The sequence below is a fragment of the Equus przewalskii genome, chromosome 4 (genome assembly GCF_037783145.1).
Source record: "Equus przewalskii isolate Varuska chromosome 4, EquPr2, whole genome shotgun sequence".
NCBI classification, from domain to species: domain Eukaryota; kingdom Metazoa; phylum Chordata; class Mammalia; order Perissodactyla; family Equidae; genus Equus; species Equus przewalskii.
In genome coordinates this window covers 34,640,148-34,658,551 of record NC_091834.1, presented here as the reverse complement: position 1 = coordinate 34,658,551, position 18,404 = coordinate 34,640,148, and the positions used below count along the sequence as shown (strand labels likewise).

Below are 18,404 nucleotides of genomic sequence, written 5' to 3'. Positions count from 1 at the left end.
GGACTATATCTAGTTTCCTGAACTAGAACAAGAGAGACAAAGGAAAAATGGCTTCTCCTCAGAGACCAGAAGCAGAAAGCACTAACACAGAGGTGCTGGGATTAAAAACAGGGAGGAAAAGAAAGCTGAAGAAGGTATGTTCTGAACACACTGGCGGAAGACCTGGTTACCTCGACGGACTGTTCCGTCCACATCACTGGTCCTCATGAGCACCCAAAACACCCTCAGCACTGAGGAGAGGGTGAGCCAAGATATGTACACATCTTTACACTTTTTCTCAAGAACCCCTCAATTTCAGAAAGGTAAAGCAAATACACAACAAACTATTTTAAATAATTCAAGACACTATACATGAAGTGGAGAGCAATACGGATGTGTTATAATCTATACGGAGATTTATGAGAGCAGTGGGGGAAGGAGGGCTTCACAGAGGAAACAGAACTGCAGGGGTGTGTGCGTGTGTGTGTGCGTGTGTGTGTGCATGTGTGTGCGCATGTGTGTGTGCGTGTGTGGACATTCCACTCAATGCAAAGGGAACAAAAATTACCTCCCGCCTGTGTGCTAAGGCTGGGTTTCACATCCATTTCCTGTAATCTTCACAACCTAGTGAATATATAGATGTATATTCACATCTCCACTTAGCAGATGTGCAAACTGAACAGGTGGCATGAGCTGAATCAGTTCACATAGCTAGAAAGTGCATGAGCCCAGATTCAAACCTATGATTATCTGGTGGTAAAGTCTCCCATTTTTAAAATTCTTAATATGATCCCACAACTAGAAGGACCTGCAACTAGGATATACAACTATGTACGGGGGTGGGTTGGGGAGATAAAGCAGAAAAAAAAAAGATTAGCAACAGTTGTTAGCTCAGGTGCCAATCTTTAAAAAAAAAAATTTCTTAATATGAGCAAAGTCACAAAATGATGACTGTTTAAACTACTCTACAGATACTTCTTCTCTTATACAAGGGGTTTAAAAAATGAAAAGGTAACGTTCAACACATAATCCTAACAGCTCATGGCTGCATAGCACCTACTCTGTGCCAAACACTGTTGTAAGTGCTTTAAAGGTATTAGCTCACAGCATCCTTGCGTTTGTGTGAGGAAGTAAATGTGATTTTCAAATCAGGAAACTGGAACACAAAGAGGTTAACTAACAGCCCAAGGTCACTCTTCTAGTAAGTGGCAGGGCCTTTTATAAGCATTATTCCACACCATTCCAATAAAGTATTCAAATGAGAATCACCCCAGTTGCACCCAGGGGTTCTTTAAACGCCCCAGGCAGGTCTCTGGCTTCTCCAAGGGCACCTGATCAGGGGAGAGCATCCAGCAGGACTTGGGTTTCACTGGCATAGTCTGGCCTGCGTGCTGGTTCAGCCCTACCACCCATTGGTTCTGCCACTTCACACAAGTTACTTAGCTTCTCAGGGTCTTGGCTTTGACACCTGTAAAACAGGAGCTTGTGATAAATGGTCTCAGTCTCTAGTTCTAAACATCTGTGGTTGAAATTGACAGACTTGCTTTATACCAATATTTCTAACTACCAACATGCAAAAAGAAGAATTCCGGGCATGAACAGTGGTCTAATTTGTTAATAAGTAAATACAAATTCATAGTAACCTAAATGAGCAAAATATATCATCCTACCTGCAAACACCCAAAAGTTAATAGAGTTATTTTTCTAATTTCTCTCAGAGTGACAAGCTTAAAATATTTCTCAAAGTACTCACAAAATTGGTTAAAATAAAGAACACACCAACTTTTTGTCCCAAGTGAAGTGACCTCATAGAAATAAGTGCCAACTTTTCTTACTCCTTTGTTGAAATACAATTTTGTTTTTCTTTCCTGGAAGTGTTCTAAGACTCTTGCCAGACACAGCTCTAGCAAATAGCACATTTAATCCTTTTGTAATGCAGGAGAGTGCTTTGACAACTCCTAGGGCAGCTGTGGCAGTTGCTCAGACCCCGCCTGGAGCAACTGGAAGCATGGCCAGCCACACAGACAGAGCGCCCTCTTGCACACAAGCATTAATACATTTATAACCTCCCAGATCTTCAAGTGACAACAGAAGGATCAATCCTAGCAACAGCGGCTGTAGCACCACGAATCAGACTTCAAAGTGAAGAACGCTTAGTGAAGTCCCAGCACACAAGAGTCAGAAATCCTTTAAACCAGTCACCAGATGACTTACAGTGATAAGGCACATCATAATGACCTGGGTGATAACAGTGAGAGCTTGGGTTAAGGCCACTAGATACAGAAGACACGTGGTTAAATACAGGGTTATCTGAGTATTTGGAGTTCAAGACCTTCTCCAGTTAAAGGTCCAATTTGGTCCATAAGACCAGAACACATTTGGGCCAGCCGGGTGGCGCAGTGGTTAAGTACACACATTCCGCTCCAGAGACCTGGGGTTCGCTGGTTCGGATCCCGGGTGCAGACATGGCACTGCTTGGCAAGCCATGCTGTGGTAGGCATCCTACATATAAAGCAGAGGAAGATGGGCATGGATGTTAGCTCAGGGCCAGTCTTCCTCAGCCCAAAAAAAAAAAAAAAAAAGGACGCTTGGCAGCAGATGTTAGTTCAGGGCTAATCTTCCTCAAAAAAAAAAATAAGACCAGCACACATTCCAAAGAACTTGTAACAACAGGTTCTAAGAACAAGACTAAGAGCCAAATTCAATACTAGGACCTCCACGTACAGCTGTGCATGCCGTGTACTGCACAATTCTGGCGGGGGGCGGGGGGGTGCACTATCTATGAGTATTGTCCCCTGGAGTTGTGCACTCCAGTAGCCCTTCTCAGAACACTTCTAAAATATCAACAAAGCTAGAAAAAGAGCAACAGTGGCCACGAGTACCTTTTGCCAACAGACATTTTGCAAAATATATTGGTTTTTAATTTTAGTTTGAGTAGACCTCAATAGAAATCTCAGCCTCTCAAAAGTTTTCACAGGAATCCTGTAGCAGACGAAGAATTCAATTCACCTGTGTCTAAATATTTTGTCAGGAAAGGTTTCAGAATCACTGGGAAAAGGTGCAATGACCAAAGTTTGTTCCGTCTCTAGGGGCCAAGTGGTATGGCTAAGGCACCTCCCACAGGGACTTCACTCCACGATTTTGCCAGCTTCCACTTCCTTAGGCTCAGAAGCCACTGTTTCACAGCTGGGCTATAAGAAAATATTCAAGAAACAGGAGCATTTCCTCCTAATTGGTACACTCACGAGAGACGTGAGGTTAAAGGTTAGTGTGCATTTTCCAAGTCAGCCAAATAGTCAAATTTCATTACACCAATCCAACTAGAAGGTCATTCATAACTCAGGAAAAAGTCTAAACCACAGAGCTTGTCATAGGAAAGCTACTACTTTTCTCTTATCTGAAGAGATTCAAACTAGATTTTTGAAAGTCCATTGAATTGATTACAGTTTTTAATCGCAAACTAGAAAGAAAACACATATCTATCTGCACTGTATTATACTGAAGATATACGCATATTATATATCAATATATGTGATTTTACCTGCTAGCCTATTAGATTTTTGACACCAGAAATTCTCTTGTATCTCCCTACCGCACTTAGCACAGTGCTGCAAACACGTTACTAATAGTTATCACTTAACAAGTGCTTGTTGGGTACCAAGTGTGAATCTAAGTATTTTATGTGTATTAATACATTCAATCATCGTAGCAATGCTATGAGGCAGGCAGGCTCATTATTCCCATCTTACAAAAGAAGAAACCTGAGGCTCAGAGGAGTTAAGTAACTTGCCCAAGACGCAGAGCTAGTAAATAGAGCCAATATTTGAATCCAGGGAGTCTGATGATAAGATCTGTGCTTTCAACCATCACACTATTCTTTCTCAACACTCTATACTGAGTAAACATTGCTGGATGTTTATGCACAGGTCCTTCATTAGAGAAGTACTTTAAACGATTATCTTTTCCTGAATAGGTCATTTACTGTATGTCATTGATGCCATTAATTTCTTAGAAAATCCTATTTAGCTAAATATTTATCCATTTCACCAAAATTTCCTCATTAGTGGACTCCAAATTAACAAGGTTGGACTTTTAATATAAAGAGTCAATCCAAGGTTCATCCTTGGTAAAAGAAAATAAAATAAAATGAAAAATCGCACCATTCTGCAGAATGATGCTGATAATGGCAGAGGCTATGCATGTGTGGGAACAGGGCGTATATGGGAAGTCTCTGTACCTTCCTCTCAATTTTACCATAAACTGCTCTAAAAAAAGGCATTTTTAGAGTCAATCCAAAAGATTTACACACACACACACACACACACACACACACACTCCCCAGCTCCAGGGTTCCGCCCCTCCAAGGACCCCAGAACCACTTGAAACTCTCCCACAGCCCTCTGTATGATTCTTGGAGCCTTTGCTTCGTTTCTGCCTTGTGTCACTCTGCATAAGCTCCCTCAAGAGAAGAACACCACATTTACTTTTGTAACCTCCTTAGCACATAGCATAGAAAATATACAATAGAAAATATTTGGAAAAAACAGAGGAAATCAGGAAAGTATCATGAGTGTGGAAATTTTTATCCAAGGATGTTTTTTTCCTTTTTAAACCAACTGCACTATAATTCAGGGTAATATTCTTCCAGGCCAAAGTACATCATAAGCTTATTTTAATAAGATCATTTCTGGCAACATTCACAGAGTTAAACTATGTGTATTTTTAAAAAGTAGTTTCAGTCTTCTGTTGTCTCAGCAAGAAACGTCTATTTATTGAACAAAAGGACATTATAGTCCCTTAAAATTCTACTGTTTTTTACAGACAGATCAGCCGGGAGGCATGAAGTCCAACCCTTTGGAGTCTGAACACAATAAAGCCTGGAAAAATGCCATAAACCAACAAAGATTGCTGTCCTGCTTTGGGTTCATAAACGTCCCCCCAGCTATGTTTAATACTTACACAAAAGTGCAGATTCTTATTTCAAGGGACTTTCTACCAACAATCTGCAGCCTACTGCTGTCCACATTACATTGAGAATACCACTTAGATAAACACCAACCTATACACATATATATATATTTTTAAGTATGAAGAAAGACATAAGACGGAAGACTACCATGCATATTTTTTAAAATCCCAAATGTATGTGAAGAAATATGAAAACAAGTATTGATTATTTTTAAAAATGTTTTACCTGGCACTAAGAGAGAGTACCAGTACACTATTATTGTTGTCTTGAATCTACACTCTACTGTAACTCTAATTTACTAGCGGACAGAAACCACAAGAAAGAATGAAGGATTGATTACATTTATCAAAACGAAACTATTCCTGCTTCAGAAATGCTAAATACAGAGTTACCATACGACCCAGCGATTCCACTCCTAGCAATACACCCAAGCAAAATGAAACCATATGTCCCCACAAAAACTTGCACATGAATGTTTATAGCAGCTTTATTCATAATAATCAAAAAGTAGTAACAACCCGAATCTCCAACTGATGAATGAATAAACCAAACATAGCATATCCATGTAATAGAATATTATTCAACCATAAAGAAGAACGAAGTACTGATACATACCTCAACAAGGATGACCCTTGAAAACATTATATTAAATAAAAGAAGCCACTCACAAAGACCATCAGTGTATGAGTCCATTTATGTGAAATCTCCAGAATTGGGAAATCTATAGAGAAAGAAAATAAATTTGTGGTTGCTAGGGGCTGGGGGAGAGGGGGTGGGCAGTGACTGCTGGTGGGTATGGGGTTTAATTTTAGGGTGATGAAAATATAAGATTTAAACCTAATCACAAGAAAAAATCAGACAAACCCAAATTGGAGGCGTTGTACAAAATAACTGACGCCACAGTTTGAAGTGAAATTAGATCCTGTGACAAAGCAGAAAGAGCAAATGCGTGGCCTGGCTCTACGACCCAGTCAAGCTTCTCTGCTTCCTGGCCCTTGGTTTCCTCACAGTAGAACAGGATGTCCCAGGGTTGTCGTAAATAGCAAAAATTAAATATCCAGTGACGTCTCTAGCATAAAGTAAACAGATGCTCAATAAATTATTTTTGCCGTTTTGTTAAATCTGCCAAGACACTGAGATAAAATTTAAGACACGCCTTTATTAACCAAATGACTTGAGCTGTGCTGTCCGGTACAGCAGCCATCAGCCGCAGGTGGTTATTTAAATTTACATTAATTAAAATTAAAAATTCATTTCCTCAGTCCCATGACCCACATTTCACATGCTTAATAGTCATAAGTGTCTAGTGACTACAGTATTGGACAGCACAGATCCAGAAAAATATCAAAAGATGAATTTCTGTAGATCTAGAATGTTTTTACCATCACTGCACTAGAGACCTAAAGATACTCACATGAGCTACCACATGTTAAACTCTGCATCAAGCTTTAAACTTTTATACCCAACTTAAGAAACTGTTAGTATCAACTACTGAAAGTTCTGTTAAGACAGCAAGAAGATGGAGAAAAATTTCAGTTGATAGATGTTCACAGAAAATATTTCCAAAATATATTTCAAACAAAAATAAACCAAACTGCAACCAGTCCTTATCTCAGTGAATGGTCTGGGCTATTAAATTAGCATTTCCAAAGTGTGAAACTAGGACAGTCTCCTATCACTACAAAATGAAAAGGAGAAGGAATTAAGTAAATGAGCAACAGCAACCTCTGAAATCAACCAAATGTTTGTGACAGCAATTTCTCATCCATAAATTATATTTTTTTAGGAAATATTTTTAAATATCTATTTCTCTCCTGTTATCTCCAGTTCACACTTTATCTGTTGGTGTCAACAGAAGGCTTAAATCTCCAAGAGCAGTGAGATGTGTCATATTTTAGCCAGTCATTTTCTATGAAACAGAAAAAAATGTTTTACAGATATAAAAAATCTTTTTGTTAATGATTTCTATTAATAATAGGAAATGGGAAAGTCATTCCTCAATGTTTCTCACTTATTCCCACACAAGATGCTTTGAACTACACGGAGAATACTGCAGATTGCAACAGTTCCCTTAAACAGGCAAAACCAGACCAAGAAGCTTAGTTTAAGAGCTCTTCAGAAACAAGAAAGACAGGCACCTGTCCACTTTCATCTAGGCTAAGGAAGGTTCTGGGCCACTGTGTACGATGTCTTTACATTCAGATACCAAAATGATAATGAGTCCAAATTTATGAAGGACTATTGAGTAATAATTAAAACATCCCCCGCTGCAACTCCAATGCTTTCACATTCAAGATACATTACCCCTGTGAAAGAGCTTTGTGAGCTTTCGGCTTTAAGGCGAGTGCACTTTTCTCGCCCTATTCCAGCTGGAATATACCCAGTAATTATGCCTGGAAGTTGCAAGGCACTTTCCCCTGGGGAGCTTTAAGTGCTTTAAAAACATGGGCTAATCCACCTTTAATATCCCCAGGCAGCAGAGAGAGGCTTGGTACTCTCTAAAAGACGAAAAAGTTGAAGTGATTTTCCTGATGTTACACCACTGAGAGTTAGGTGACTTGAGGTGGGAATTTATATGTTCTGGCTCAGCACCCACACACACTGCACCAGAAGATTTAAACAGACCACTAGAAACTCTAAGGGTGTTTCAGAGGAGTTAAAGTCTCTGAAGAAAGGCTGGCAAATCCCCAGGATGTCAGATCCTTGGCAGAATTATTGGTGGCCACAGGAAGTCTCGAAAGAATGGCTCTTTGCTTACTCAAAAGCAAGGGAGAGCCACATTAACAACCCAAAGACATGTTCATACACTAGATATGCATTAGTAATGTGTTTACTTTCCTCAGTGAAATATAAGTCATCGGGTAAATTGCTCATGTAAAATTTTAAGACAGATAAGTATTTTATACTTGATTTATTATGTCAGATATTCAGTTTATATTTAAACTCTAATCCTCAGGTCATACATAAGTATGTGATGATTATTAAGTGAATAATTAAGTGAATAATTGAGCCTCAGTGTGTCTGGCAAAGAAGCTAGTATGTTCCCTTGGCTCTGATTAGTTCAAAGAAACCCCTTTTCAGGATTAGAGACTGGACTTCCCATCTGAGAATGGGTAGTTTACTCCAGAAACACCTCCTCTTCCTGTGTTATCTTTTGATGTCAGTGCTTGTCTAATCAGCCAGGCCATTACAACAGGGTAGAACTGAACACGGGCAGAGCAAAAACTACATTTTTCCTAACTGCTAAAAAAAACCTGACAGATCTTCCTGAACTCCACTTACATCTTAATCCTGGGACACCAGCCCAAAACTTATGTTCACGCAAAGACCTACACACAAAAGTTTATAGCAGTTTTACTCATATTTGCCAAAATGTGGAAGCACCCAAGATGCCCTTCAATAAGTAAATGGTTAAACAAACTGTGATACATCCAGACAATGGAATATTATTCGGCAGTAAAAAGAAATGAACTATCAAGCCATGAAAATACATGGAGAAACCCTAAAAGCATATTGCTAAGTGAAAGAAGCTAATCTGGAAAAGCTACATACTGTATGGTTCCAACTACATGACATTCTGGAAAAGACAAACCTATGGAGACAGTAAAAAGATCAGTGGTTGCCAGGTGTTCAGGGGAAGGGGAGAAGGGAGGAACAGGTGGAGCAGAGAGGATTTTTAGGATCGTGAAACTTTTCTGTATGGTGCTGTAACAGTGGGTGCATGTCACTATACATCTGTCAAACCCTAGAACTTTACAACCCAAACACTGGACTCCAATGTAAACTATGGACTTTAGTTAATAATGATGAATTAATATTGGCTCATCAATCACAAGAAATGTACCACACTAATGCAAGATGTTAATAATAGGGGAAATTGGCAGGGGGAGGGCTGGGAAAGGTGAGAGGTGATATGAGAACTCCTTTTTGTTCAACTTTTCTGTAAACCTAAAATTGCTCTCCCAAAAAACCTATTTATTAAAAAACCTTACAGACCACCCCCCCAAAATTCATACACATCTTAAATCCAGGGACAGGTAGGGAATGTTATTTGATTGACAACTCTTACAGTGAACTTACCTTCTTAGTGAATTATAAATTCTAAAAACCACACTTCCAGTTACTCACTCTTTTAAAAAGACTTTATACCCTCCTTGATGTTGTTTTCTTCAACTAAAGATGAGTGTTTCAAAATTCAAAATTTATTAAGCCAAATAAAGAGCAGTTTTTCAGAGAACAAAGCTAATGTACAGGTAGGAAGAGTAAGCAACAAATTTGTGAATTGCTGGCTACATTTTGCACTGAGTAATCAACTCATTTCATGTGCTAGATTCTCTTCAGTCATTCTGCTTCTCAAATCTATTACAAGTTTTCATTTCTGGCATTATTAAACAAATTTTAACCTACACAATAAGCCAACTCTGTGGTCTAATGGTTAAGATTCAGGGCTCTCACCGCCGAGGCCCAGGTTCCTTTCCCATCAGGGTACCACACCACCCGTCTGTCAGTTATACTGTGGCGTCTGTGTGTTGCTGTGATGCTGAATGCTATGCCACCTGTATTTCAAATACCAGCAGGGTCACCCTTGGCAGACAGGTTTCAGTGGAGCTTCCAGACTAAGACAGACTAGGAAGAAGGACCTGGCCACCTATTTCCCAAAAAATTGGCCACTAAGACCCTATGAATAGCAGCAGAGCACTGTCTGATATAGTGCCAGAAGGTGAGAGGATGGAGCAAAAAGACAGGGCAGAGTTCTGCTCTGCTGTATACAGGGTCGCTAGGAGCTGGAATCAATTCCATGGCACTAACAAATGCTGGGCATACTGAGGAAGGACCAAAGAGGGAAAGAGAAGGAGAAAGGAAGACAAAAGAAATGTCTTACAGGCATTTCCCCATATCAGTCTGAACAGGAAACACATGATACACTCAAATTGGGAATAATACATTCAAATCGACTTTGATCAAGAGACAACTTTTAAAGTCAGGGACAGCATTAGTGCTACTAACAACATGGAATCCTTACTCTTTCTGTGCTGGAAAGGTCAAGGGGGGAGAGTGATTCCTGGAATTCAAAGAGAGAAAAGGGGCAAGGGGAAGGAAGGGGGAAAGGGAAGAAGAGCTACGAAGCCAACAGGCAGAGACCCCGCAGAGAAGAGCTGGATTAATAAACACCAACATCACTCTCGCCCTGCCCTCAGATCTCCTGCGTTCTTCCCATCAGTCGAATCTCACCGGAAGCTGAAGGACAAGGGTGTTCACTGGCGTAATCCACACAGGTCAGCTGCCCAGGACACAGAGCAGGATCCAGGGGAGTAAATAGAAGATATCCAGCACATCTCAAAACATACACACACAAGCATGACACCATGCACGCGAGCTTCACTTCTACCTATTATAGTCTTTAGACTCAGACCAAGCTAGGCTTCAGATGCTAATTTCTGTTACTTTGCAGACGTGTATCCTCAGGCGACTGATTTAACCACTTGCAAAACAGGACTAAGTAGAGGAACTGCTTGAGAGTTCTGAGGATTAAATGAGACAACGCAAAGTGCTCAGTGCCTGTATACAGGCAGCACCGTTATTATATGCCCCACAACACACACTTGAGTACAGTTTCTATCACATAATCTAACACTTATTTTGGTCCCTTAGCTATTGAACATATGTATCCTATCTCCCCAAGTACACAATAAAGTCTTTCAAGACCAGCAAGAGCTGGGTCCTTTTCCTCCTTTGTTCTTCTCCAATGCACCTACCTGAGATAGTGCTGTGTAAACAGGGCAAGAAGATAAATGTTTATGGAAGAAACACATAGCCCCTCTACTAAAAGTAAAAAGCCTTAATTAATTTATTAACTTGCAGAACAGTAGTATCATTAATGAATCACTAGCTGTTTCCCTCTGGTCTATAAAATGCTCACTTGATTCATAAGCTAATATAATTATGCCCCCTCCTGCAGGACTTCTCTGTATGTAAAATTCAAGCAATTCAGCAGGTATACCTTTTCAGCAAGGGCTTCAAATTTTAATATATACAAACTATGAACCAGTCCCTTTGGGGATAATAAGAAAAAGAGGGAATGGGAGCTGGGAATAGAAAAGGGAAATAAAGCAGATGGTAGAGCAGGAGTGAAAGTCTTGGGAAAGATAAAGGAAGATGAAGGGAAATAAGTGCAGGTCCTGCAATGGCCCACTAGTGGGCAGTGTCTATGGGGATGGAGGCCATTAGGAAGTGTGTAGAAGAGGCTCAAACAGCAGAGGCTCAAACAGCAGTTGCTCAGGTAGGACCTGGTGGAGCCAAGGATATCCAATATGTACCCCTTTGTACTGAGGATGAATGAGGAAAGTTCTGGGGTTAGACAGATTTAATGAAACTGCTCAGGCATCCCAAGTAAACCGGGATGGAGACGCACTATGGAAACAAGACAGTAGGCTCCCGAGGCCTGCTCAGGAGCACAAACCCATAAAATGAAGTCAACAGCTATGAGCAATAACAATAAGAAAAGCACTTAACACTTGGACAAGAACCAGACGAAGAACAACAGTGGCCTCTTGCTACGACCTTGCAAGAAAGAAAACTTAAGTACAAACAGGTCACACTAATGGCGAAGGATGACATATCTAGAAATCTTAGTCACTGTTTCAGTCAGTGGGAAGGCAGAAACCTCAGACATTAGGTATTTTAAACAGCAGAGATTTAATCAAAGAAAATGATTACATAGGTGTTGAGAGACCAAAAAAGTAAAAAGGGACACAGAGATAACCCCAGTACTAGTAACTGCCAGAAGCAGCTACAGCCTTAAGGCTGAAGAAACATAGGGAAGATGTGGGGTGATCAGCAGCTGGGTGCCCAGAAGAGGGACTAGTAATGGGACTCTAAGCAGGGTCAGGGGACAGGACACACACAGTATGATTGATGCTTGGACCTTGGTTAGGGGCCACAGCAAAACTGATGCCGAAAGAAACCACAGACAAGAGCTATAGCTGACGACTGGAGAAATGCTGACAGGAGCTGAAAACAGCAATGGCCGTTCTCGCCCTTCCTCCAACATTTCAGTCTTCCGCCAGTGTCTCCTACTGCCAGAGACCAACAGGAATCCAGCTGACAAGGGAAGATGGGAAATGTATTTCACAGAGATCCAGCCCCAGCCTCACAAAACAAAATACAAAATGGTGGGCTTGAAGCTGGAACCACAAGTAAATAACCAGCACAATTTGATATCCATATTTTACCTATCAGGTCTCAAGTTCCTTCACTGAGAACTCTCCAATATGGGTTTTCCAGGAATCTAACCCTCATTTTTGAGAACTAGTGAATGTCATGAAGCTTTTCTGACTAAAAATAAGTTGGAAAATTTCACTAGAACTTCTTTCCTCTGTCAGGATTATAAATCTATTTCCTATTTATTTGGGCCAGAAATATCATAGGATGGAGAATAAAGAAACGCTTTTATAATTGAGAAGATGCCCAAATATAAAAATTTCTTCCAACAAAAGAAATCTCCAGTACTTCCAAAATCTGTTTAAATATTTCCTAATTCTCCTACACAAAGAGTTGGCCTCTGTACTGGGATGAGATTTTGAGGCCCTGAGAGGAGTGAGTGTATTTTGTTTAGCAGGTAAGAGAGATTTGAATCTTTGGGGGCCAGTGGGTACTCATTCTCCAAGAACCTCCAGTGACCCCTGCCTCCTAGTACTCTAACTCTTGTGAAGTTCCCTCCCATAGTGAACAGGGCTGACCTGGGTCACTAATAGGACATTGCAGAAACAACTGTATGTGACTTCTGAGGTCATAAAGACACTGCAGCTTCCATCTTGCTTTCTCTTGGATTACTTACTCTGGGAGAAGCCAGCCACCAGAATGTGAGGACATTCTCTGTAGCTCTACAGAGATATTCACATAGCAAGGAACTGAGGCCTTCTGCCAACAGCCATGTGAGTGAGCCACAGTACAAGCACATTCTCCAGGCCCAGTCCAGCCTTCAGATAACTGCAGCTCCAACCAACGTCTTGACTACAACCTCTAAGACACCCAGAGCAAGAACCACCCAGGTAGGTTGCTCCCAAATTCCTGACCCACAGAAACTCTAAGAGATAATAGATGTTTACTGTTGTTTTAAGGCACTAAGTTTAGGGGTAACTTATTATGGAGCAATAGATAACTACCACATCCACAAAGAGCCCTCCTTGGTTATGTTCTTTCATTCCTTAGTTGAATGGTCAAGATTCACTTACACACATTGCTCCTGGTCCCCTGATTGGGCCTGAAGAATCTTCTGGCCTCATTAATGTGGTTTAATTAAAGAGTCCAGCTGCTCCCACTCTCTCTATCTATTCCACTACTCTTTTAACATATCTTGAAGTGTCTGTCAACTAAAGCCAACAGAGGAATTAGATGCTCTTGAGGTTTTAAGCCCCCTAATACTAGAAGCATTCAAGCAGATGATCAAAGGTTATAAAATGTTTCTTATACCAAGTGGAAGGTGGGACTAGATGACCTTCAAGGTTTCTAATAACACTAAGAAGGTTCTAAGACACAAGTCTCTCTCTGCGTGTTCCCCCCCAAAAATGTACACTAATTCTCATCAGTTATAACTAAGTACTGAAAGTAGCTTGGAGTTCCCAGGAAAAAAAAAGAATTAAAATGGCTTATAAACTTACAAAGAAAAGGTGCTCAGCCTAACTAACAGTTAAAATAATGCAAATTTAAAACAACTAGTAAAGCATTAATTTTCAAGTGCCAGATTGGAAAAATCTGCAAGTTTCAGAAAACACATCAGGGCAAAGGGAGAAGAAAGACATTGTGGGTGCGAGTGTGAACCAATACATGCTCTTTGAAAGGCAATTTAGGCAATATATATTACAATTTCAACTGTACATAGCCTGTGTGACTCAGCACTTCGGTTGCCCACAAAACTGTCCATTCACCTCTGCTTGTAAAGACAAAACCATATAAATGACCTAAATGTTCACCAATTTTAAAAATGGGTAAATAAATTGCAGTACAACCATACATTGAGTAGCATACAACTTGTAAACAGAATGAGTTAGATCTATACACAGGCTGATAAGAAACACCCTCAAGATATAATGTTAGGGAGAAAAACAAGGTTTGTCCCATTAGTAAAAAAAGGAGGAGGGGAGGAAATACAAGCACAGAAAACGTCTGGAAAAGGTTTTAAAAATGCTTTTCGGGGGGCCAGCCCGGTGGCCGAGTGGTTAAGTTCACGTGCTCCGCTTTGGCAGCCCAGGGTTTCGCCAGTTCAAACCCTGGGCGCGGACATGGCACTGCTCATCAAGCCACGCTGAGGCAGCGTCCCACATGTCACAACTGGAAGGACCTACAACTAAAAAATATACAACTATGTACCCGAGGGGCTTTGGGAGAAAGAAAAGATAAAAAATCTAAAAATGCTGTTCATAGTTGCCTCTAGGGAGGGGTACTAGGGACTTGCAAGCAAAAGCAAGACTTTTGCTCTTTTGTACTGCATGCATCTCTTATATTTTTAATTTTTTTAAAGGGGAAGAGCTTGACACAGAAAAAAGAACAAAAGAAAAAAATAAAGGCTTAAGTTATAGCTACTTTTCAACTAATTTATAATGCAGTCCATCAAAGTAGCCAGGGCCTGGCTTTGGGCCTAAGGCACTCACATGCACATTCAACTGTTAAAAATGATCTCTAGGAGGAAAAAACGGTCCTTCACACTGTCAGTGTGCCTCTCACTAGTTAGGGAATGAGAGCTCTCTTGCCATCTTAATGGAAACCACTGAGTCAATGATGGGGCGCCCATGAGATGAACATCTTCCTGCCCTAAGCTTTGTGAATCACGAAACATGACAGAATTGCCTTTCTTTGAATGTTTAGGCAAAGAGTAGCAAGGCTAAAGAAATAGAAAGAAGTCAGTATTCACTTTACGAACTGGTGGGAGTCATTCAGAGCACACAACTGCTGTTGGAAAGCTGGCCGCTCCTGCCCTGCGCCCCTACCCCTAAGTGTCAGCTGCGATTTTCTTCCCCATTGACCAAGCCCTGTCTGATACTAAGTGAGCACTTCCCAGATCAGTGATCTGCTTAAAAGAAGTCTAGTAAGTGGATGTTAATTAGTCTCAGTGTGTAATACAGAAGGAAAATTAAAATAGGACAACATGCTTTCAAGAAGAACATTCTTTTTCTCTTTTGGCCAATATAAAGAGGGAGCTTCATGTCTTAAAATGGGTTTGTACTTGATAACAGGTGAGGGCACTTTTGTTCGTCTAACTATAAATTATAGCTGTCTAAAAACATTCATTGAAGTGTTATCAAATATGTGTTATGACCTATCAAAAAGGGAGGAAAATACCCAGAATTTTCCTAATAAATCATTTACGCAATGCTATCAGAAGACTAGACAGAAAACCCCCAAACAACTTTTCCAATACCTCACCTAGATGTCCAGATTCTTTTTCAATTCAAACCTGGAAAATGTCTAGAATTTTAAAACTCTGTTTGAGTTACAGAAAAAGGAAACAAAAACTGTTGAACCAGTTTTAACCAGTCTCTTTATAGATTTTAAATCATTTTAAGATTGTTTAAAGGCAAATCACTCTTTTAATAATTAGAAATAAGATTTATTTGTAGACTGGTACATGGTAAACCAAGCATAGAACCAAAGTTAGTTTCCATAATCAAAACACTAATGCCTGAAAAAACTAAGGACTTATTTATCAAGAAAAGGCCAAGCACCCAAAGTCATAATGTGCAGAAAACTTTCCAACTATAATAATTTGTAGGGATTTATATACATGTTGGAAAGGACACATGCAACCCCTCATCTCCACATCTCTACACAAAGTAAATCCCATGAGATCAGGACCCTCATCATTTCCTAAAAAAGGCCTGCCCCATGGCAGGGGCTCACTAACATCAAAGAAGCTCATTTTTATAGAGGCATCTACTTTCTTCTCTTAGAGGTAACTTCACAACTATCTACCTTGTGGTTTTTGTCTAATCTTTATGCAAAAATAAAAGCCAAATTCAACTGAATTTTTTGAAGTAACTCAAACATATAGTTTCGTTACATTTTTAAATTCAACAAATTGTAATAAGCATCCATACTTATCAAACATTTAGGTACATTATAAATTAAATAGGCCTTTGGTGGCCAGTGCAAGCATCTGATGACCACTCTGGGCTGCACTGCCCTCATGAGTGTCCCTGAAATGTTGCTCCACAGCCAATCACGGGGGATGCCCTTGGGAAGTGAGCTGAGAAACATGAGGGGAAAGTCAAACACATTCCTCACTTAAGGATTTCTCAGAGACTTGAATATTAAATGTGCATCCACCAAGAAGAAGATGGAAGTTTCCTAAGCCTATTTGAATAGGAAACACTTTGTAATCTACATCTAGTTATTGTTGGGTCTTTTTCCCCCTAAAATATGTAAATGAACTACATAGAGCTGTTTCCTCAAATTGGAGGTAAGCTCAACAGGGATCCACAGACACCCTTCTCAGCACTGAGACCTGAGACAAGTTACTCAATCATTGGATTCCTCACCTGTGAAATGGAGATAAAGACATGGCTTAACTCATACCTTACTGTAAGGAAGTCCAAAATTGACATACATTAAGCAATCAATAATTGTCTTGATTATTATCATTATTCCTGTCTTAGACTGCTTGGGCTGCCATAACAAAATACCACAGACTGGGTGCCTTTCACAACAGAGATTTATTGTCTCAAGCCTGGAAAGTCCAAGACCAAGGCTGGCAAGGTGCGGTTTCTGGTGGGGGCTCTCTTCTTGGCTGGCAGACGACCACCTTCTCTCTGTGTCCTCACATGGTGGAGAGAGCAAGCAAGTTCTCTGGTGTCTCTTCTTATAAGGACTAATCCTATTGATCAGGGCCTACCCTTATGCCCTCATTTAACCTTACTTCCATCCCTATCTCCAAACATAGTCACATTGGGGGTTAAGGCTTCAGCACAGGAATTTGAGGGGGCTACAATTCAGCCCACAGCAAGTCCCCTTCCATTTGATTTCCATTCTCTCTCTCCTTGGTATCTTCTATACTGCTGAAAGAATAAAAATCTCAGGCTGTTGAGATGTGAACAAGTTTGTCCCTTTATTGCTGCCACAGATCCACAGAGTAAGGTTGTTGGTTTGGCTCTTCATGCAAATAAATTAAGCCACTCTACCTGAGAAGATGGGCAAGTAAATCGAGAAGCTGTCCTCTACCTTCTGACTCAGCCATCAGGATAAATCAGGCTGTATTATCACAAAGTGGTTAGACATGAAAAGAGCCAGAGTGTGGGAAACATGGGCTCCAAATACCTTTTACAATTCTTCTCATCACTTACTGGGAAAACCACTTTCATAAACAAGATTTTCCACTGCTGGATCAGCCAAATAGATAATTTTATGAATTAAGAAATTTCCATATGGTGCACATCAAAACAAGTAATCACAATCGTATGTGACAAAAACGTTAAAGACAAAAAGTAACTAAAATTAAAAGTCAAAGAACAGACCAAACTGTTTGTCTTAAATGTGGCAAAAAATAACATTAATATTCCTATTTGAATAGAATACAAAGAATGGAAGCATATTGAAAACAACAACTGCATGTCCTAATGAATAAATAGGAAGCGTAAAGGAGCCACCGACTGCCAGCCAGAGGGAACCTCCAGGAGCTCCTCGCCCACATTACGGTGTTTGGAGATCATGTCTATTACCCACACTCTACCCAGAATGCCCTCCCTTTGCCCCTCATTTCTCCTCAGGCAAAGGTCAGTTCATCTTTCAAGTTGCACTTATATATCACCTCCTGTCCTATACTAGCCACCTCCCCCAGGTTCCTCCTAAAACATCGTTTGGTACTTTGATTGAAGCCCTCATTTTACCTCCTATAATTAATTATTTCCCCGTGAGATGTGGAATTTTTTTAGAGCGCACTGGCCAAGCAAGTCTTTCTCATCTTTTTATCTCCAGTATCTGGTACAAGTTGTGACACAGAGTGGCTATTCAATAAATGCTTGTCGAATAAATAAAAATGCTGGGGCAGGCCCTGTGGCCTAGTGGTTAAGTTCAATGAACTCTGCTTCAGAGGCCTGGGTTCGGGTCCCAGGCATGGACCTACACCACTCATCAGTGGCCATGCTGTGGCAGCAACACACATACAAAATAGAGGAAGATTGGCACAGATGTTAGCTCAGGGTGAATCTTCCTTAGCCAAAAAAAAAAAAAAGCTCATCATTCATGAGGTACTAACAAGAAACAAACACAGGTTCAAAAACAATTTACTTGGTCAAAGAAACACACTTTAAAGCTTTTACTATGGTTAGGCACACTATATACTTAACAAAACAGTAAAATTTTAAAAATCGGTTCAACCGTTCAGAAAAGTAACATGGCAATATCTATTAAAAATCTCAGGAGGGCTGGCCTGGTGGTGGAGTGGTTAAGTTCACACATTCCACTT

At 40.3% G+C, this 18,404-nt stretch overlaps 1 protein-coding gene across 5 annotated transcripts in view; it reads right to left on the bottom strand.

The window, feature by feature from the left end:
- Positions 1 to 18,404, bottom strand: part of CDK14 (cyclin dependent kinase 14) — a 549,155-nt gene that overhangs the window by 491,246 nt on the left and 39,505 nt on the right. For 2 of the 5 annotated variants that reach the window (XM_070617452.1, XM_070617453.1), the window contains exon 3: positions 5,564 to 5,669. The exons of the other annotated variants lie outside the window; for them this stretch is intronic. In XM_070617452.1, the coding sequence (XP_070473553.1) occupies positions 5,564 to 5,641 (78 nt within the window). In that variant the 5' untranslated portion in view covers positions 5,642 to 5,669. The remainder of the gene's footprint in view (positions 1 to 5,563; positions 5,670 to 18,404) is intronic. 5 annotated transcript variants of the gene reach the window in all.